At 46.4% G+C, this 16,832-nt stretch overlaps 2 protein-coding genes across 2 annotated transcripts; one reads left to right on the top strand and one right to left on the bottom strand.

Annotated features, from left to right (window-relative positions):
• The first annotated feature begins 8,093 nt into the window (after nt 1-8,093).
• LOC125515590 (uncharacterized) lies at nt 8,094-9,535 on the top strand. The gene has a single exon (XM_048681087.2). The coding sequence runs from the start codon at nt 8,189-8,191 to the stop codon at nt 9,371-9,373; it is 1,185 nt and encodes a 394-aa protein (XP_048537044.2). The 5' UTR covers nt 8,094-8,188; the 3' UTR covers nt 9,374-9,535.
• A 96-nt stretch (nt 9,536-9,631) lies between these two features.
• On the bottom strand, nt 9,632-16,325 carry SUT2 (sucrose transporter 2). The gene is made up of 14 exons (XM_087529232.1): nt 15,833-16,325; nt 13,034-13,099; nt 12,836-12,934; nt 12,686-12,750; nt 12,504-12,588; nt 12,358-12,391; nt 12,171-12,270; nt 11,656-11,731; nt 11,182-11,538; nt 10,931-11,074; nt 10,510-10,743; nt 10,371-10,434; nt 10,249-10,292; nt 9,632-10,155 (listed from the first exon to the last, which is right to left on the bottom strand). The coding sequence occupies exons 1-14, from the start codon at nt 16,094-16,096 to the stop codon at nt 9,988-9,990; spliced, it is 1,800 nt and encodes a 599-aa protein (XP_087385358.1). The 5' UTR covers nt 16,097-16,325; the 3' UTR covers nt 9,632-9,987.
• Nucleotides 16,326-16,832: the final 507 nt, after the last annotated feature.

Genomic DNA, 16,832 nt, shown 5'->3' with positions numbered 1-16,832 from the left:
AGAGCTCGGGAATAGTCTTATTCATCCCTTGCATATTATAGTTCATCACGAAGCTCTTGTAGCTTGGTGGCAGTGATTGGAGAATTCTGTCAATGACGCAATCATCTGGAAGATTAACTCCCATCTGAATCAAGTGATTATTATACCCAGACATTTTGAGTATATGCTCACTGACAGAACTGTTCTCCTCCATCTTGCAGCTATAGAACTTATTGGAGACTTCATATCTCTCAATCCGGGCATTTGCTTGAAATATTAACTTCAACTCCTGGAACATCTCATATGCTCCATGACGTTCAAAACGTCGTTGAAGTCCCGATTCTAAGCTGTAAAGCATGGCACACTGAACTATCGAGTAGTCATCAGCTTTGCTCTGCCAGACGTTCATAACATCTGGTGTTGCTCCAGCAGCAGGCCTGGCACCCAGCGGTGCTTCCAGGACGTAATTCTTCTGAGCAGCAATGAGGATAATCCTCAAGTTACGGACCCAGTCCGTGTAATTGCTACCATCATCTTTCAACTTTGCTTTCTCAAGGAACGCATTAAAATTCAACGGAACAACAGCACGAGCCATCTATCTACAATCAACATAAACAAGCAAGAAACTATCAGGTACTAAGTTCATGATAATTTTAAGTTCAATTAATCAAATTACTTAAGAACTCCCACTTAGATAGACATCCCTCTAATCCTCTAAGTGATCACGTGATCCAAATCAACTAAACCATAACCGATCATCACGTGAGATGGAGTAGTTTTCAATGGTGAACATCGTTTATGTTGATCATATCTACTATATGATTCATGCTCGACCTTTCGGTCTCCGTGTTCCGAGGCCATATCTGCATATGCTAGGCTCGTCAAGTTTAACCTGAGTATTCTGCGTGTGCAAAACTGGCTTGCACCCGTTGTAGATGGATGTAGAGCTTATCACACCCGATCATCACGTGGTGTCTGGGCACGACGAACTTTGGCAACGGTGCATACTCAGGGAGAACACTTCTTGATAATTTAGTGAGATATCATCTTATAATGCTACCGTCAATCAAAGCAAGATAAGATGCATAAAAAGATAAACATCACATGCAATCAATATAAGTGATATGATATGGCCATCATCATCTTGTGCTTGTGATCTCCATCTCCGAAGCACCATCGTGATCACCATCGTCATCGGCGTGACACCTTGATCGTAGCATCATTGTCGTCTCGCCAAGCTTGTGCTTCCACGACTATCGCTACCGTTTAGTGATAAAGTAAAGCATTACATCGCGATTGTATTGCATACAATAAAGCGACAACCATATGGCTCCTGCCGGTTGCCGATAACTCGGTTACAAAACATGATCATCTGATACAATAAAATTCAGCATCATGCCTTGACCATATCACATCACAACATGCCCTGCAAAAACAAGTTAGACGTTCTCTACTTTGTTGTTGCAAGTTTTACGTGGCTGCTACGGGCTTAAGCAAGAACCAATCTCACCTACGCATCAAAACCACAACGATAGTTTGTCAAATAGACTCCGTTTTAACCTTCGCAAGGACCGGGCGTAGCCATACTTGGTTCAACTAAAGTTGGAGAGACAGTCGCCCGCAAGCCACCTATGTGCAAAGCACGTCGGGGGAACCGGTCTCGCGTAAGCGTACGCGTAATGTTGGTCCGGGTCGTCTCGTCCAACAATGCCGCCGAACCAAAGTATGACATGCTGGTAGGCAGTATGACTTATATCGCCCACAACTCATTTGTGTTCTACTCGTGCATATAACATCAACATATAAAACCTAGGCTCTGATACCACTGTTGGGTTTCGTAGTAATTTCAAAAAAATTCCTACGCACACGCAAGATCATGGTGATGCACAGCAACGAGAGGGGAGAGTGTTGTCTACGTACCCACGCAGACCGACTGCGGAAGCGTTGACACAACGTAGAGGAAGTAGTCGTACGTCTTCACGATCCGACCGATCCAAGCACCGTTACTCCGGCACCTCTGAGTTCTTAGCACACGTACAGCTCGATGACGATCCCCGGGCTCCGATCCAGCAAAGCGTCGGGGAGGAGTTCTGTCAGCACGACGGCGTGGTGACGATCTTGATGTTCTACCGACGCAGGGCTTCGCCTAAGCACTACAACGATATGACCGAGGTGGAATATGGTGGCAGGGGGCACCGCACACGGCTAAGGAACGATCATGTGGATCAGCTTGTGTGTCTAGAGGTGCCCCCTGCCTTCGTATATAAAGGAGCCAAGGGGGAGGGGCCGCCGGCCAGGAGGAGGGCGCAGGAGGAGTCCTACTCCTACCGGGAGTAGGACTCCCCCCCCCCCAATCCTAGTTGGACTAGGATTCCCCGAGGGGGAAAGAGAGAGAGGGGGGCCGGCCACCTCTCCTAGTCCTAATAGGACTAGGGGAGGGGGAGGCGCGCGGCCATCTTGGGCTGCCCCTTTCTCCTTTCCACTAAAGCCCATTAAGGCCCATATGGCTCCCGGGGGGTTCCGGTAACCTCCCGGTACTCCGGTAAAATCCCGATTTCACCCGGAACACTTCCGATGTCCAAATATAGGCTTCCAGTATATCAATCTTTATATCTCGACCATTTCGAGACTCCTCGTCATGTCCGTGATCACATCCGGGACTCCGAACTAACTTCGGTACATCAAAATGCATAAACTCATAATAATTGTCATCGTAACGTTAAGCGTGCGGACCCTACGGTTCGAGAATAATGTAGACATGACTGAGACACATCTCCGGTCAATAACCAATAGCGGGACCTGGATGCCCATATTGGCTCCTACATATTCAACGAAGATCTTTATCGGTCAGACCGCATAACAACATACGTTGTTCCCTTTGTCATCGGTATGTTACTTGCCCGAGATTCGATCGTCGGTATCCAATACCTAGTTCAATCTCGTTACCGACAAGTCTCTTTACTCGTTCCGTAATACATCATCCCGCAACTAACTCATTAGTTGCAATGCTTGCAAGGCTTATGTGATGTGCATTACCGAGAGGGCCCAGAGATACCTCTCCGACAACCGGAGTGACAAATCCTATTCTCGAAATACGCCAACCCAACATCTACCATTGGAGACACCTGTAGAGCTCCTTTATAATCACCCAGTTACGTTGTGACGTTTGGTAGCACACAAAGTGTTCCTCCGGCAAACGGGAGTTGCATAATCTCATAGTCATAGGAACATGTATAAGTCATGAAGAAAGCAATAGCAACATACTAAACGATCGGGTGCTAAGCTAATGGAATGGGTCATGTCAATCAGATCATTCAACTAATGATGTGACCTCATTAATCAAATAACAACACTTTGTTCATGGTTAGGAAACATAACCATCTTTGATTATCGAGCTAGTCAAGTAGAGGCATACTAGTGACATTAAGTTTGTCTATGTATTCACACATGTATTATGTTTCCGGTTAATATAATTCTAGCATGAATAATAAACATTTATCATGATATAAGGAAATAAATAATAACTTTATTATTGCCTCTAGGGCATATTTCCTTCAGTGCCGTAGTTTCGGTGCTTGATCGGTCGGGCCGTGAAGACGTATGACTACATCAACCGCGTTGTGCTAACGCTTCTGCTTTCGGTATACGAGGGTACGTGGACAACACTCTCCCCTCTCGTTGCTATGCATCACCATCATCTTGCGTGTGCGTAGGAATTTTTTTGAAATTACTACGTTCCCCAACAGCAGCATGTAGCTGATCCTACCTGCCTATTCTGTAAAGAAGCAGAATCGGTTAATCATATTTTTTTTTATTGTGTGGTTGTGAGAGAACTCTGGATAGAGATCTTTAGCCCCATAGGATGCAATTTCGAGCTTAACTCGCATGGGCTCCTTGAGTGGTGGGCTAGAAACGACAACAAAACTGCAGATAGTATGCTTCATGCAACTGCATTATGGGCTCTCTGGATGTATCGCAACGATATTTACTTTAATGCTATACCTTGGCTTGGTATGCAGGTCATGTGGCAAAAGACAGCTTCTTTTTTAACCTTGTGGGAGATCAGGTGCACGGATTCAGTCAAGAAGAGATGTCGTCTCCTGATACAAAAGATGGAGCATTTGGCGCGAGCACCGCCTCTTCTCCTTTGGCCAGACCCCTGGCTAGGACTGAACCAGTGCGGTGGAAGGACTCCTTGCTTCGGGGGTGGCTTTTCTCTCTGAAGATACGGGCGTGATCCTTAACCTCTGAAATATGTTTGCTGGTTGTAGCCTGTACTGGGTGTGGTCTTTTCGCTCTTTGTCTCTTTTGCTCCTTCATGGAGTGTAGACTGTGTGGTGTTTTCATTTTGCTGGGGCAGCGTCTCTACTTTTTTCCCGCGTGCCTTGTAGCTCCATAACAAAACATGTTCGGTGGTTTCGTTGCATGCAATGGAACCGGGCGTTGAGCCCTTTTCTTCTAAAAAAAAGCTTCAGGTGGTAGCTTTCTTATGGTGTTGGTGGACAGAACGGAATAGGGGCAACCATGGGGAGAAAAGAATGGAGGCGGATGGTTTTTGCTATACTGTCAATCGTCACGTTACAGAGTGGCAGGAGTTTCTCAGCCCCAAGCCCACGGTGACAATGACAATGCAGCGAGTGAACTGGGAAAAGCCCCCAAGTGACATGGTAAAAATCAACTCAGCTGTTGCGTTCTCGATAAACTCAGGAACTGGAGGTTGGGGTTTCATCTGCAGAGACAATACATGGGAGTTGCATTTTGCAGCGGCTGGGGCTAAGCATGGTCTGTGGAGTGCTCTACATGCTGAAACTCTAGCTCTGTATCATGCAGTACAATGGGCAGCAGGACGAGTAATTCGGAAGGGAGGGAGTAGTATATTTGATTGATTGATATGGAGTGCGACGAGTAATTTTGATACTAAACTCTCTAGATTTGGAGTCTTCAAGTGCATCGAGGGTTGTGGGTTGCTGGGCGCCTGTAACGGTGTGGGTAGTTGGTTGAGGTTATTGATTTTTTTGTCTTTTTCTTTTTGGATTTTATACTCTTCTATTTCTAAAATTTTAATTCATGAACATTTATAATTAATACCTAGATATATTTCTGAATATTTTTAAAAATTCATGAATATTTTTACCTCAATAATATTTTTTAAGTTTACAAATATTTTAAAAAAATTGAAATTCATTTCAGATTTGCAAATTTTTTAAATCCATGAATATTTGAAATTCCAGAATATTTTTAAAATTCATGTTTTTTCCAAGATATTGAAAACCCATGAACATATTTTGATTTAACATACTAATTCAGATAAAAAAGGATAGCCAACCTTTTATAAGATAGGAGTGGAGCGAGTGAAAAAAATGCTAAGCAAGCGAGTGGAGAAGGGGGGCGAGCTGAGCAGGTTTGTGGGTTGTCCCATATGAAGGCTATAGCAACAATTTCTACATGAAAATAGGAACTCTAAAGGGATTAACAAACAGACCATCGGTTGACACCAAGGCGAAAAAGTATAAGGACACCACAACTACATACCGGGCAACCCCACTCAGCTCTCGGAACAAATACCTTATCTAGCGGCATCCTAGCACGGACGAAAACAAACTATACCATATAACATAACTCAGAGCAGGATGCGACAACCACCCGACCACTTCAGTTGTTGTGTTTCCTTACATGCTTTTGTCCTTTTGTTCTTTCTTCTGTTTTTTTTTCTTTCTTTTTTCAAGTTCTAGAAAACTTTTTTTCTTCATGATTTTTTTTTTGCAAAATCAATGATTTTTTGTCAAATTCGAAGAACTTCTTCAAACTCGATGAGCTTTTTTAAAAAAGAGGGATTTTATCATTTATGCCACTAGTTGCGTCCCACTACTCAATTTTGCCATTAGAAATTACAACTGCTCAAAAATTCCATCGTTTCGTGAGATGCTCGCTCAAAAATGCCATTACATATTAAAATGCCAGCATTCCATTAGATGTTTGTTTAAAAATGCCATTGGACATCGTTATTGTCATATCAAACTCGTTGGCCATGTTATACGAAGAAAATACCCCTATACCCACATATCAGCTCTCTCTATCTCACAATAATAAGGGTAGACCCCACTTGTCAGGAGTAAGTAGGTGAATAATTTTAGAGAAAATAAAAACGTTGTTGGGATCAAATGGAACCCACACTTCATTGTAGTGAGATAGAGGGACATCTGACATGTTGGTCTATAGGTATTTTGGTCATTATAACATTGCAAACGAGATTTGAGCTGACATTAATGGTGTTCAGTGGCATTTTCGAGCATGCGCCTAACAAAGCGATGGCATTTTTGAGCAGTTAAAATTCCTAATGGCAAAACTGAGTAGTAAGACACAACCAGTGGCATAAATGATAAAAACCCTTTAACAAATTCGATGAACTTTTTTAAAATTTGATGATTTTTTTCAAATCTAATGAACTTTGTTTCAAATTCGGTGAACCTTTTTTTTCAAATCCAATGAACATTTTTTTCAAATTCGATGAACTTTTTTCAAATTTCATAAATTTTGTTTCAAAATTGATGAACTGTTTTTAGATTGATGAACGTTTTCAAATTCATGAACCGCTTTCAAATTCGTAAATTTCAGATCCAATCGTTTTTTTTCAGTTTTGTGAACGAAGGGACAAACACCAAAAAAATGAACGAAAAATGAATGAGCATATTTAACCCGGTGGCATGGCACCCAAATAGAATTGGAAATTTTTTTTCATTCTGAAGTGAGGACTGGAAACATACTTTCCGGGTGCATGCAAACATGATAAAGCGGCATGGTGTCTCTACCCCTTTGTCTGTCCGGAATACTCTTGAAAACTTCAAATTCCACGTAGGGTTAAGATTTCTGGATGGAGTTTTGCAAGAAACCTGTCTTGGGGTGATACAGCTCATTGATCACACTTTGCCAGTGGACAGACTAGGTTCTGTTATATTCGAACACATCTTATCTCTTCCGGGGGAACACCTAGCTATATATCCAACTTCGATTTTACAACAAGTGATAGCAGCCGGAGGTTGGCACTTGTGATGGATCTATAGGAAAAAATACGCACAACGAAGTGGTTCCGCCAACATGGAGATGGTCACTTTCGGTCTTGTCAAACCCAGGTGGTGCAACCCAAACAAGAGTTTCACCAAACGCGGTATTTTTCCCATATGAAGGAGTTGAAGCTACGACGGCTATACTCGGGGATGATAGAGGTAATTTTCTGGCGGCTCGATGTAAATTAATTCCATTTGCAGCAGTCGTGATCACCACAGAAGCGATGGCTATGAGGGACGGTCTGGCTCTTGCTAATTCCTGGCAAGCAAGGAAAAAAAGAAGGAGAGGAATTGAGAGATGATAAGAAAGGAAGGAAAGGAATTGAGACAAAATAAGAAAGATGTGTAAGGAATAAGGGTGAAAATCAGTTAGAGAAATAAGAAAGGGAAGCTCTTTAAATAAAATGAAATTATATGGAGCGCACACAGAGACGAGGACATGAGGATGGACAGAATTAATTGAGGCATGAGACGTATAAAAAATCCTTCCGTTGCAACGCACATGCATTTGTGCTAGTGAAGGCCATAGCAACAATTTCACAGTTTAAACATGAAAATAGGAACTCCCAAGGGATTAACACACAGACCACCAGTTGACACCGAGGCCAAAAAGTATAAGGACACCACAACTTCATACCGGACAACCCCACTCAGCATCCGGAACAAATACCTTATCTAGTGGTATCCTGGCACGAACGAAAAAATATATATACCATAATAACATAACTAAAAGCAAATCGAAACAACCGACCGTGATTATCTGCTAGAGAAAAAAAAACTTAATTCCACGAGTGAAGAACGGCGTGGTGATCACAGGACGAGCGAGTTCAGAGCAGGACGTGACAACCACCCGACCACTTCAGTTGTTGTGTTCCCTTACATGCTTTTGTCCTTTTGTTCTTTCTTTTCTGCTAACCGAACCGGTGCGTGAGGCAGGAGGTTTCCAGAACACGGTAGCGCCCTGCCCCTTTCTCAAGAATTCTGTAGCTTTCGAGAACGTTCCTGCGCTCGTTCGAGAAGGTTGTTTCCTCAAATATATAGTAGGTCTCGTTTCATCTCCTCAACACAACAACACAGGCAACAAACGACCTACCACCCATCTTTCCACGCGATTGACGTCGACTTCACCATCTCATCATCGATCGATGGCGCGCCGCGGCGGCTTCTTCGGCTACGACCCGTATGATTATTACTACCCGACCTCCTACGGGTACGACGCATATCCATACTATCGCCCCGCCGCCGCCGATCCCTTTTTCCCGGACGTCGAGCCGCTCGTGACGGAGCGGTTGCGTCCCGCCCGCCGGAGGGCCCCGGCGCGGCACGACGGCGGCTTCTTCCGTGGCTTCGGCGCAGCGGAGCCGGCCGCACGGACCACGGCGCGTCCTAGGCCCGGCAGCGGGTCCCCGAAGAGCCGCCCTGACTGCTTTGAGGTCGAGGTCACGGGCCCCGACTTCGACTCGCTGCCGGCGATTCCAAAGAAGCAGGCGCCGTCCGTGGAGGAGGCCGCGGTGAGGGTGCAGGCGGCGGCGCGCGGGCTGCTCGCTCGTCGCATGGTGCGGGAGGTGCGTGCGGTGGAGCGGCAGGCCGAGGCCGTGGCCGCGAGGGTGGCGGCCGAGGCAGAGGTGCTCCGCGCGGACGCCCGTGCGCGGATCGGCCTCGGGGAGGAGCTCATGCGCCTGCTGCTGCGACTCGACGGCGTGCGCGGCGCCCGCGAGTACCGCAAGAGGGTCACCCGGCGCGTGCTCATGCTCCAGGACGCAGTCGACGCGCTCGAGGCCGCGCCCGGGGTGGTGACCGCCGATGTGCCGGAAGTTCAGGATGCAGAAAAAGAAGCAGAGAGCGGGATGGAGCCGGAGCTGCCGGTTGAGGACAATACTGCGTCAGATTTTCTGGCTGCCGAGACAACTGACACGGCGGTGATGGAGGTTGACGCGGCGAGTCCCGTCGTCGTCGACGAGGCCGGGAAGACCGAGACCGAACTGGTGGCGGAAGGCGAGAAGGCCTCGGAGGCGGAGGGCGAGTGGGAGATGGTGGCAACAGGGGATGGCGACGTCTCCACCGGCGAGGAGGACTCTGCACCACCCAAAGCGCCACAGCAGCAAGAACATGCACAAGAGGAAAAGAAGATGGTGACCACCAACGGGCTGGACGCGAAAAAACTGATGGAGATGGTGGCGGCGCTGTGCGAGCGAAGCGCGCAGCAGTGCGCGCTCATTGGGGCCCTGGCCGAGCGGGTCGACACGCTTGAGCGCGCCGTCCGGCGCAGACGGAGGAACAAAAAGACCAACAAAGACGGCAAGAACACAAGTAGCTTGTACAGGGACTAGATAAAAAAAATCTACTAGCATGAGTCTTCGATTGGATTTTTTTCATTAGATTTTAGTAATCTTGCATTTGTTTCAATTTCGTTGATTGTGTGAACAAACTTAGATCATGACCGCAAATTTAATTATTTTCAATTGAGTTATGTGATGCTTGGGTTTTCAAAATTGGTTGTGACTAGATATTTGTATTCAATTTGATTTTTAACTACAACAATTGGCTGTGATTATCAGCTAAAATTGCTCAAATTTTAACTACGACAATCACGACACCAACCAAGATTACACTAATTTCATCCCAAAATAGACCAAAAAACAATATACAGTACATTCGACCATTTGTGAAGTAATATACAGTACAAAAGAAGTGTACATCTTTTACAACTTGGGCTGACACTTGTATGCACACAGGTCTAAAACTACCTCTCTATCCTAATCTCTATCTCATCTTTAATCTTATTACTGTGTATCTAACAAAAGGGGGAAAAGAATTATCTCCATACGTAAACGAATGTCAAAATGAGGGTGAGCAGCAGAAGGCTATTACTGAACATCTGGATGTGGCTTCGGGCTTGGGATGTTACACACAGCAGGAGGCTTCAGGCTCTGGATTCCAGATTTCAGCCCATGTGGAAGCCGGCGGATTGGTAGTTGTTTGATAGCTTGGGCAGCTTGATCATCGCGAGCACTCCGGCTGCCAACGAGAAGACCGAGGCCAGGGCGAAGGCGGGGACATTTCCTCCCCCCAAAAGCTTGTCCCATGGGCCGGCTCCGAGTGACACTACTATCTGCAAATTAGAATGTGGTCGACAGTCATAAGGTCAAGACATGTTCAGCGACGATGCATGACACAAGAAATCATTCTAGGTATAAAGGTCGACCTGAGGAGCGACAATGGCAAGATTCAGAACTCCAGTAGCCAAACCTGGACATGGGCAGACATTCTCAGTCGAGAAGAACAACTAAAACATACTGTAACAAAGCAAACACCAGCGACACAAACCTTGTCCGCCTCCAGTTCCGGCAGTAAGCTCAGCAGTCACGGAGAACGGAACACTGTAAGTGATCTGTATATGCAAGAGCAGAAGGTATAAGACATCTTCCAGCTGCAGTAAAAAAGGTGTCGAGGGTCTGGTACTAACCGAGAGTGGCAATCCAAGAAGAGAGAAAAGAATGAGCGCTGAAGTCTTGACTGTTTTATCTGCTCCGACAATGTGTTGAAGCTTGCTCGAGTACAGGTCATAGGAGATCCAACTTAGTATTGTTGTAGCCAACATGCAGGCAAATACTATGAAGTTGCTGATTGCCCAAACCAATCTTGCACCAATCATCCGGCATAATGGATCGATAAGGAAAGAGCCAATCCCAAGGACGACCTACATGAACAAACCAAATATTACCGCCACCGACTAAAAATACCTTGGCACTTACATCCAATTGCAATGCTTTTAAACCACCACAAACCATGTAACTAATCTTTCAAAGTATTTGCATTACCAAGAGGCAGGTACTACCCTAGACGTACAAAAATTATAGTGAACAAAATTGATCACAGGCTCTTACTGAATTCAATAGCAAACCAAATGCACCTTCTCGGACACCGTCATCATAAGCTTTCCTTTCACTCGCGTTTCCTTTTGGGTCACCGTGATAAACCTCACGCCCCATCCAGTCGGTGTCAAAAAGGAAAAAGGGAAACCACGACAGCTGCAAAACAGATAAAATGTGATGAACACCATCAGTTTCCAGCAAAAAGAGACCATCAGCAAGCAGCTGATGTGCACCTATCTATTTAATCCATTTTTATAGCGTACCCATGTTAGGGCCATAACCAGAAGCACAGAATACATTCCAGGAGGTAGATGCCTCATGCTAGTCAAAATTTTAACCAAAACTGCTCCTGGCCCATCATTGAAAGCCTCAACATCGTCTTTGTTCGAGTTGGAGCCTGCATCTGTAAAATCATCAGCACGGGAGTTAGCTGAGACATGGTTTGCGTCAGCATGACCGTTAGAAAGTCCTCCGTTAGTCTGTTCACTTGAAGCATCATGATCATCTCTAGAACCGTTCAGTAGAGGAGCCGAGTCAGATAACTGCTGTGCATCCTTTGGTTCCAGCGGAATCTCTTCAGCAAAGTAGAGGGTAACAGCCATGCAAAACAGAAGGAATACCTGCACGATACATAATTAGTCAGCTTACTCTTTTGCCAGCAATGCATTTGTACAATTATATTGAGAAACCTAACTTCGGACACCTAGGTCAATTGCAGAATATCTCTGAGAACTTACAACTGCAATTAAGAAAGCTGCTTTCAAATTACCACAAGCTTCACAACAGGCCCTAGTCATCAGAAAAGGAAACCACCTGCATAAATAAAAAAGAGTGGGAATGTCAGCTTTGTACGGGGAAATCAACTGCTGTTGACAAGAGACTCTCGGGATAAAACTAGAAATTAATAAAAGTTGGCCAGCTATCTTTGACAGAAGTAGAAAGTTGGAAAAACAAGTTGTGGGATTACAAGTACCCTATGCTACTGTGAGACCATACCTCGAGACAGCACATCATCAAGGCAGGGTGAGCAAGCATACTATTTACAGAGACAGCTTGACTGACATAATAAGCCAGAAGGATCGTTTTTCTAAATAGTAGCATGAGTATAGGTTTAAGATATTACCTACTACAAACCTACAAATTTATGTCAACTAGCATAAGTTTGGTTCTTTCTGGACAGTGGCATGAATCTACTCTTGGACAACAAGGCTCAAGCTAATGTAAGCACAGAATAACACAAAACACGACATACTTGTGCCAGTTCCCACTCGCACCAGCTGAAAAACCAAGAACGTTTCCGACAGCCATCCATGAGCAGAATATTGCATTTGCCGAATTACATTGATCAGGACCTGCATCGTAGAATGTATCATTCGATAGCTGATATCATAAGGGTGGATCCAGCATTAGTAGAAATTCTAACTGAATGTATTAACCACCTGAAAGATCAGCTAGGAGGGCACGAGCAGGTCCCTATCAAGAATGAACAAAATATTAGGAGAAGAGTAATTCAACTTTCCAGCAAGATTTACAGAGACTGGGAGTCAATTCATAAGATCACATGTAAAGTTTCAAATAGGCTTACTTGAACTGTATTATTTGCAAGGTCCAGCATCCAGAATCCAAAAATGAAAATAAAAGCAGCTCGATATCGTAGACCTTTGTATGTACTGTATGAACAATCATTAGCATTTTAGTGATGGTGATACAGCTGATGCTAAATTGTTATAATAGAATAACAAACTACCAGAACGAATGGATGATTACCTGCAGTGCTCAGTGGTGTCTCCTAACATGTAGCCAAGGTCTGCAGAAAACCCGACTAAAGTTACCTACGAGTATGAAGTCTGCCTATTAGAGAGCAGGGAAAGAATGGGGAATATACTGTAAACTATCAAACATGATATATATACTTACAGCTGCACAAATCAGCACGCATCCAGCCAGAATGAACGGCCGTCTCCTCCCGTACTTGGAGCGGCACTTGTCACTCCAGACACCAACACAAGGTTGAACCTGGCGTCAGCGGGTAACCAACCAGCCATTTAGAGACATGAGACCTTGCATTACTGGCTCCTAACAAAAATCAGCAACTGTGTCATCGTAAGAACTTACCACAAAACCAGTAATAGGCCCACAAAGCCAGATGAAGGACGCCATTGCATGGTCTATTCCTAGAGTCTGCATGTAAGATGAGGAACAATCAGCGGGTGAGCGAATTTGTAGGACAGGAAAGATTTCATGTAGAACACACTAAGAATGTAAACGGTCCAGGGTGCATGAAGTTCTTGCAGCAGATGTTAACTATTTATTATCAGCATTCTTATGCATATACAGAATGACCGAGTAAGAAGCACACCATACAGGCGATCTGGTGCTTCACACACTAGTAAAACACGGCAGATGTTTCCCAGGATATTCCAGGAAAATGAGCCGCAGACCAGAACCCCGTTTTAGCTTGTTTATTACTGCAGCAAACACGACGGTAACTAAACAGAGTGTCCTGTTCTTGCCTAATTTGCAGCAACCTCTGTCTCACTAAGGGGTGTCGCGCCCCGGCTATGTCTATGTGTAAATAAAAAATTCTGGCGCAGAAGTAAAGGGGATCAGCCTGTTTTTCTTGCCTAACTAATTGGCTGCAGCCTCTGTGCCACCAAGTGGATCACAGTTGGCCCGACAACATCTGTGTGCAAATTGGAAATTCAAAGTCCGAATTCAGACAGACGGCTCGCTGACATGTACTCTAGTAGTGATGTCTAGTTGTGAGTTGGTACTATGAAAGATGAAGCAGGCAGCAGGAACAGAACCTAGTCCAGCTGCCTTATCGGGCAAAGAGTCGGAGCTAGAGCTAAATCGTACTGGTACATGCAGTAGTAGTAGCAGCGGCATTTCCAGTTGCGGTGGCGTCACTCGGAACAGAAATGGGGAACGATACATTGGCATATACAGAATGACCGAGTAAGAAGCACACCATACAGGCGATCTGGTGCTTCACACACTAGTAAAACACGGCAGATGTTTCCCAGGATATTCCAGGAAAATGAGCCGCAGACCAGAACCCCGTTTTAGCTTGTTTATTACTGCAGCAAACACGACGGTAACTAAACAGAGTGTCCTGTTCTTGCCTAATTTGCAGCAACCTCTGTCTCACTAAGGGGTGTCGCGCCCCGGCTATGTCTATGTGTAAATAAAAAATTCTGGCGCAGAAGTAAAGGGGATCAGCCTGTTTTTCTTGCCTAACTAATTGGCTGCAGCCTCTGTGCCACCAAGTGGATCACAGTTGGCCCGACAACATCTGTGTGCAAATTGGAAATTCAAAGTCCGAATTCAGACAGACGGCTCGCTGACATGTACTCTAGTAGTGATGTCTAGTTGTGAGTTGGTACTATGAAAGATGAAGCAGGCAGCAGGAACAGAACCTAGTCCAGCTGCCTTATCGGGCAAAGAGTCGGAGCTAGAGCTAAATCGTACTGGTACATGCAGTAGTAGTAGCAGCGGCATTTCCAGTTGCGGTGGCGTCACTCGGAACAGAAATGGGGAACGATACATTGGCATATACAGAATGACCGAGTAAGAAGCACACCATACAGGCGATCTGGTGCTTCACACACTAGTAAAACACGGCAGATGTTTCCCAGGATATTCCAGGAAAATGAGCCGCAGACCAGAACCCCGTTTTAGCTTGTTTATTACTGCAGCAAACACGACGGTAACTAAACAGAGTGTCCTGTTCTTGCCTAATTTGCAGCAACCTCTGTCTCACTAAGGGGTGTCGCGCCCCGGCTATGTCTATGTGTAAATAAAAAATTCTGGCGCAGAAGTAAAGGGGATCAGCCTGTTTTTCTTGCCTAACTAATTGGCTGCAGCCTCTGTGCCACCAAGTGGATCACAGTTGGCCCGACAACATCTGTGTGCAAATTGGAAATTCAAAGTCCGAATTCAGACAGACGGCTCGCTGACATGTACTCTAGTAGTGATGTCTAGTTGTGAGTTGGTACTATGAAAGATGAAGCAGGCAGCAGGAACAGAACCTAGTCCAGCTGCCTTATCGGGCAAAGAGTCGGAGCTAGAGCTAAATCGTACTGGTACATGCAGTAGTAGTAGCAGCGGCATTTCCAGTTGCGGTGGCGTCACTCGGAACAGAAATGGGGAACGATACATTGGCATATACAGAATGACCGAGTAAGAAGCACACCATACAGGCGATCTGGTGCTTCACACACTAGTAAAACACGGCAGATGTTTCCCAGGATATTCCAGGCAAATGAGCCGCAGACCAGAACCCCGCTTTAGCTTGTTTATTATTACTGCAGCAAAGTAGTGTGTCCTAATTCGCAGCAACTCCTCTGTGGATCAGGGTTTGCCTATGTCTGTATGTAAATCGACAGTTGTGGCGCGGGAGTAACCCTATTTTTTTCTTGCCTAACTAATTGGCTGCAACCTCTATCTCGCTAAGGGGGGGTCGTACTTGGCCTGACTACATCTGAATGCAAATCCGAAATGCTCGCGCGGAATTCAGACTAGTAGTGTCGGTCATGCGTTGGTATGATTAGGCAGTGTGATACTACTATGTAGCAGTGTCCAGTTGTGAGAGTTGATGTTACTATAAATCAGTCAGGCAGCAGGAACAGAGGCTAGGCCAGGTGCCTTGTCGGGTGAAGAGTTGCTGCTTGCTAGTGTCACACGCATCATACATGGATGGATGGATGGATGTGGTTAGGAGCCCGCATTTGCAGTTGCGGTGGCGTGAGTCTCGGAGCAGCAATGGGGAACGATACATGGCACGGCCGCTCTGCCTGCCTCCCTCCCTCCCGAAATGCGCAGGCATACTTGACAGAGTAGTCCCTCCCTGCCCCGAGCAGCAAGACGGGAGGGGTTTGGGCGAGATCCGGCGGGGAGGGTAGTGGTGTGTACCTGGATGTAGGGCGTGAGGAGGGAGAGCTGCAGCGCCCAGCCGAACTGCACGCCGGCGGCGACCATGCAGGCGAGCACCACCCGCCACTTGGGCGCGCCCTTCCTGCCGCCCTCCCCGGAGGCGCCGCTGCCCTGCTCCTCCTTGGGCCGCGCGGCGTCGCTTCCGGTGCCGTTGGTGCTGTTGAGTCTGACGAGCTCCATCTCGGCGTCGCGGATGTGGCGGTAGGGCACGCGGATGGCCGTGGCCCCGCCGCCGGAGTCCATGGCCGGCAGGGCGGCGGCAGATCCGGGGCGCGGAGGAGGCAGACCGGCGTGGCGCGGGGGCCGACGCCGACGAGATCTGCTCGCAGGTGAGATGCGGGAGGGCGCGGGGCGGAAAGCGGAGGGAGGGAAGAGTAGAAAATTGGCGAGAGGAGCGCGTCGGTGTGCGCGTGAACGGGAAGGGATGAAGCGCTGGCCGACGCCTGTCTTCCCCGTCAAAGACTCACTCGTTTTGTTTGGTTGGTTTTCTCCCCCTCCTCCTTCTTCATCTCTTCCATGTGAGCGCGCGATTGCCGCCGTTGCCTGCCTTTGGATTCAGGAGAAAGTTGAATTTTCTCTCTTGGGAGTATCTTCTCGTAGCCGGTCTGGTGGAGACGACAGCGAACTGCATTTTAGTATTTTTTTTCAGTGTCACCTTACCTTAGGTGAGAAATGGGATCTTTTTGCCCCACTTTTCTTCCAACTTTGATCATTTGGGGCCAATTGCCATTGAGACAGGCATGGGGCAAATTATCAAACCCCATGTCAAATGAAGCAAAAGATCCAATCCCCCTACGCCTACCTTATCTTAGGCAACTGCTGCGCACGACCCTGAACGGACAACCGTTTTTGTCTGGATTTTATCCGTTTAGGTTGGGCAAAGAAACGACATATGCCGTTTTTATGCTGGCCGTGCGCCCAACAGGCGGACCCATCTGGATCTGATTCGTCCCGGGCGGCTGGAGGCCCTATGTATAAA

This window comes from Triticum urartu, chromosome 6A (assembly GCF_056163025.1).
Source record: "Triticum urartu cultivar PI428250 chromosome 6A, HENAU_Tu73, whole genome shotgun sequence".
NCBI lineage: Eukaryota > Viridiplantae > Streptophyta > Magnoliopsida > Poales > Poaceae > Triticum > Triticum urartu.
The sequence above is the reverse complement of the archived record's forward strand: the minus strand, read 5'-3'. Positions and strand labels throughout refer to the sequence as shown.

Excerpts from the sequence above, each read along its gene's own strand:
- LOC125515590 (XM_048681087.2), top strand. The coding sequence starts at position 8,189 with ATGGCGCGCCGCGGCGGCTTCTTCGGCTACGACCCGTATGATTATTAC.
- SUT2 (XM_087529232.1), bottom strand. The coding sequence starts at position 16,096 with ATGGACTCCGGCGGCGGGGCCACGGCCATCCGCGTGCCCTACCGCCAC. Across the intron at positions 12,935-13,033 it reads GGCCTATTACTGGTTTTGTG|GTTCAACCTTGTGTTGGTGT; the intron begins GTAAGTTCTTAC and ends CGCTGACGCCAG. Across the intron at positions 10,156-10,248 it reads TTGCCATTGTCGCTCCTCAG|ATAGTAGTGTCACTCGGAGC; the intron begins GTCGACCTTTAT and ends TCTAATTTGCAG.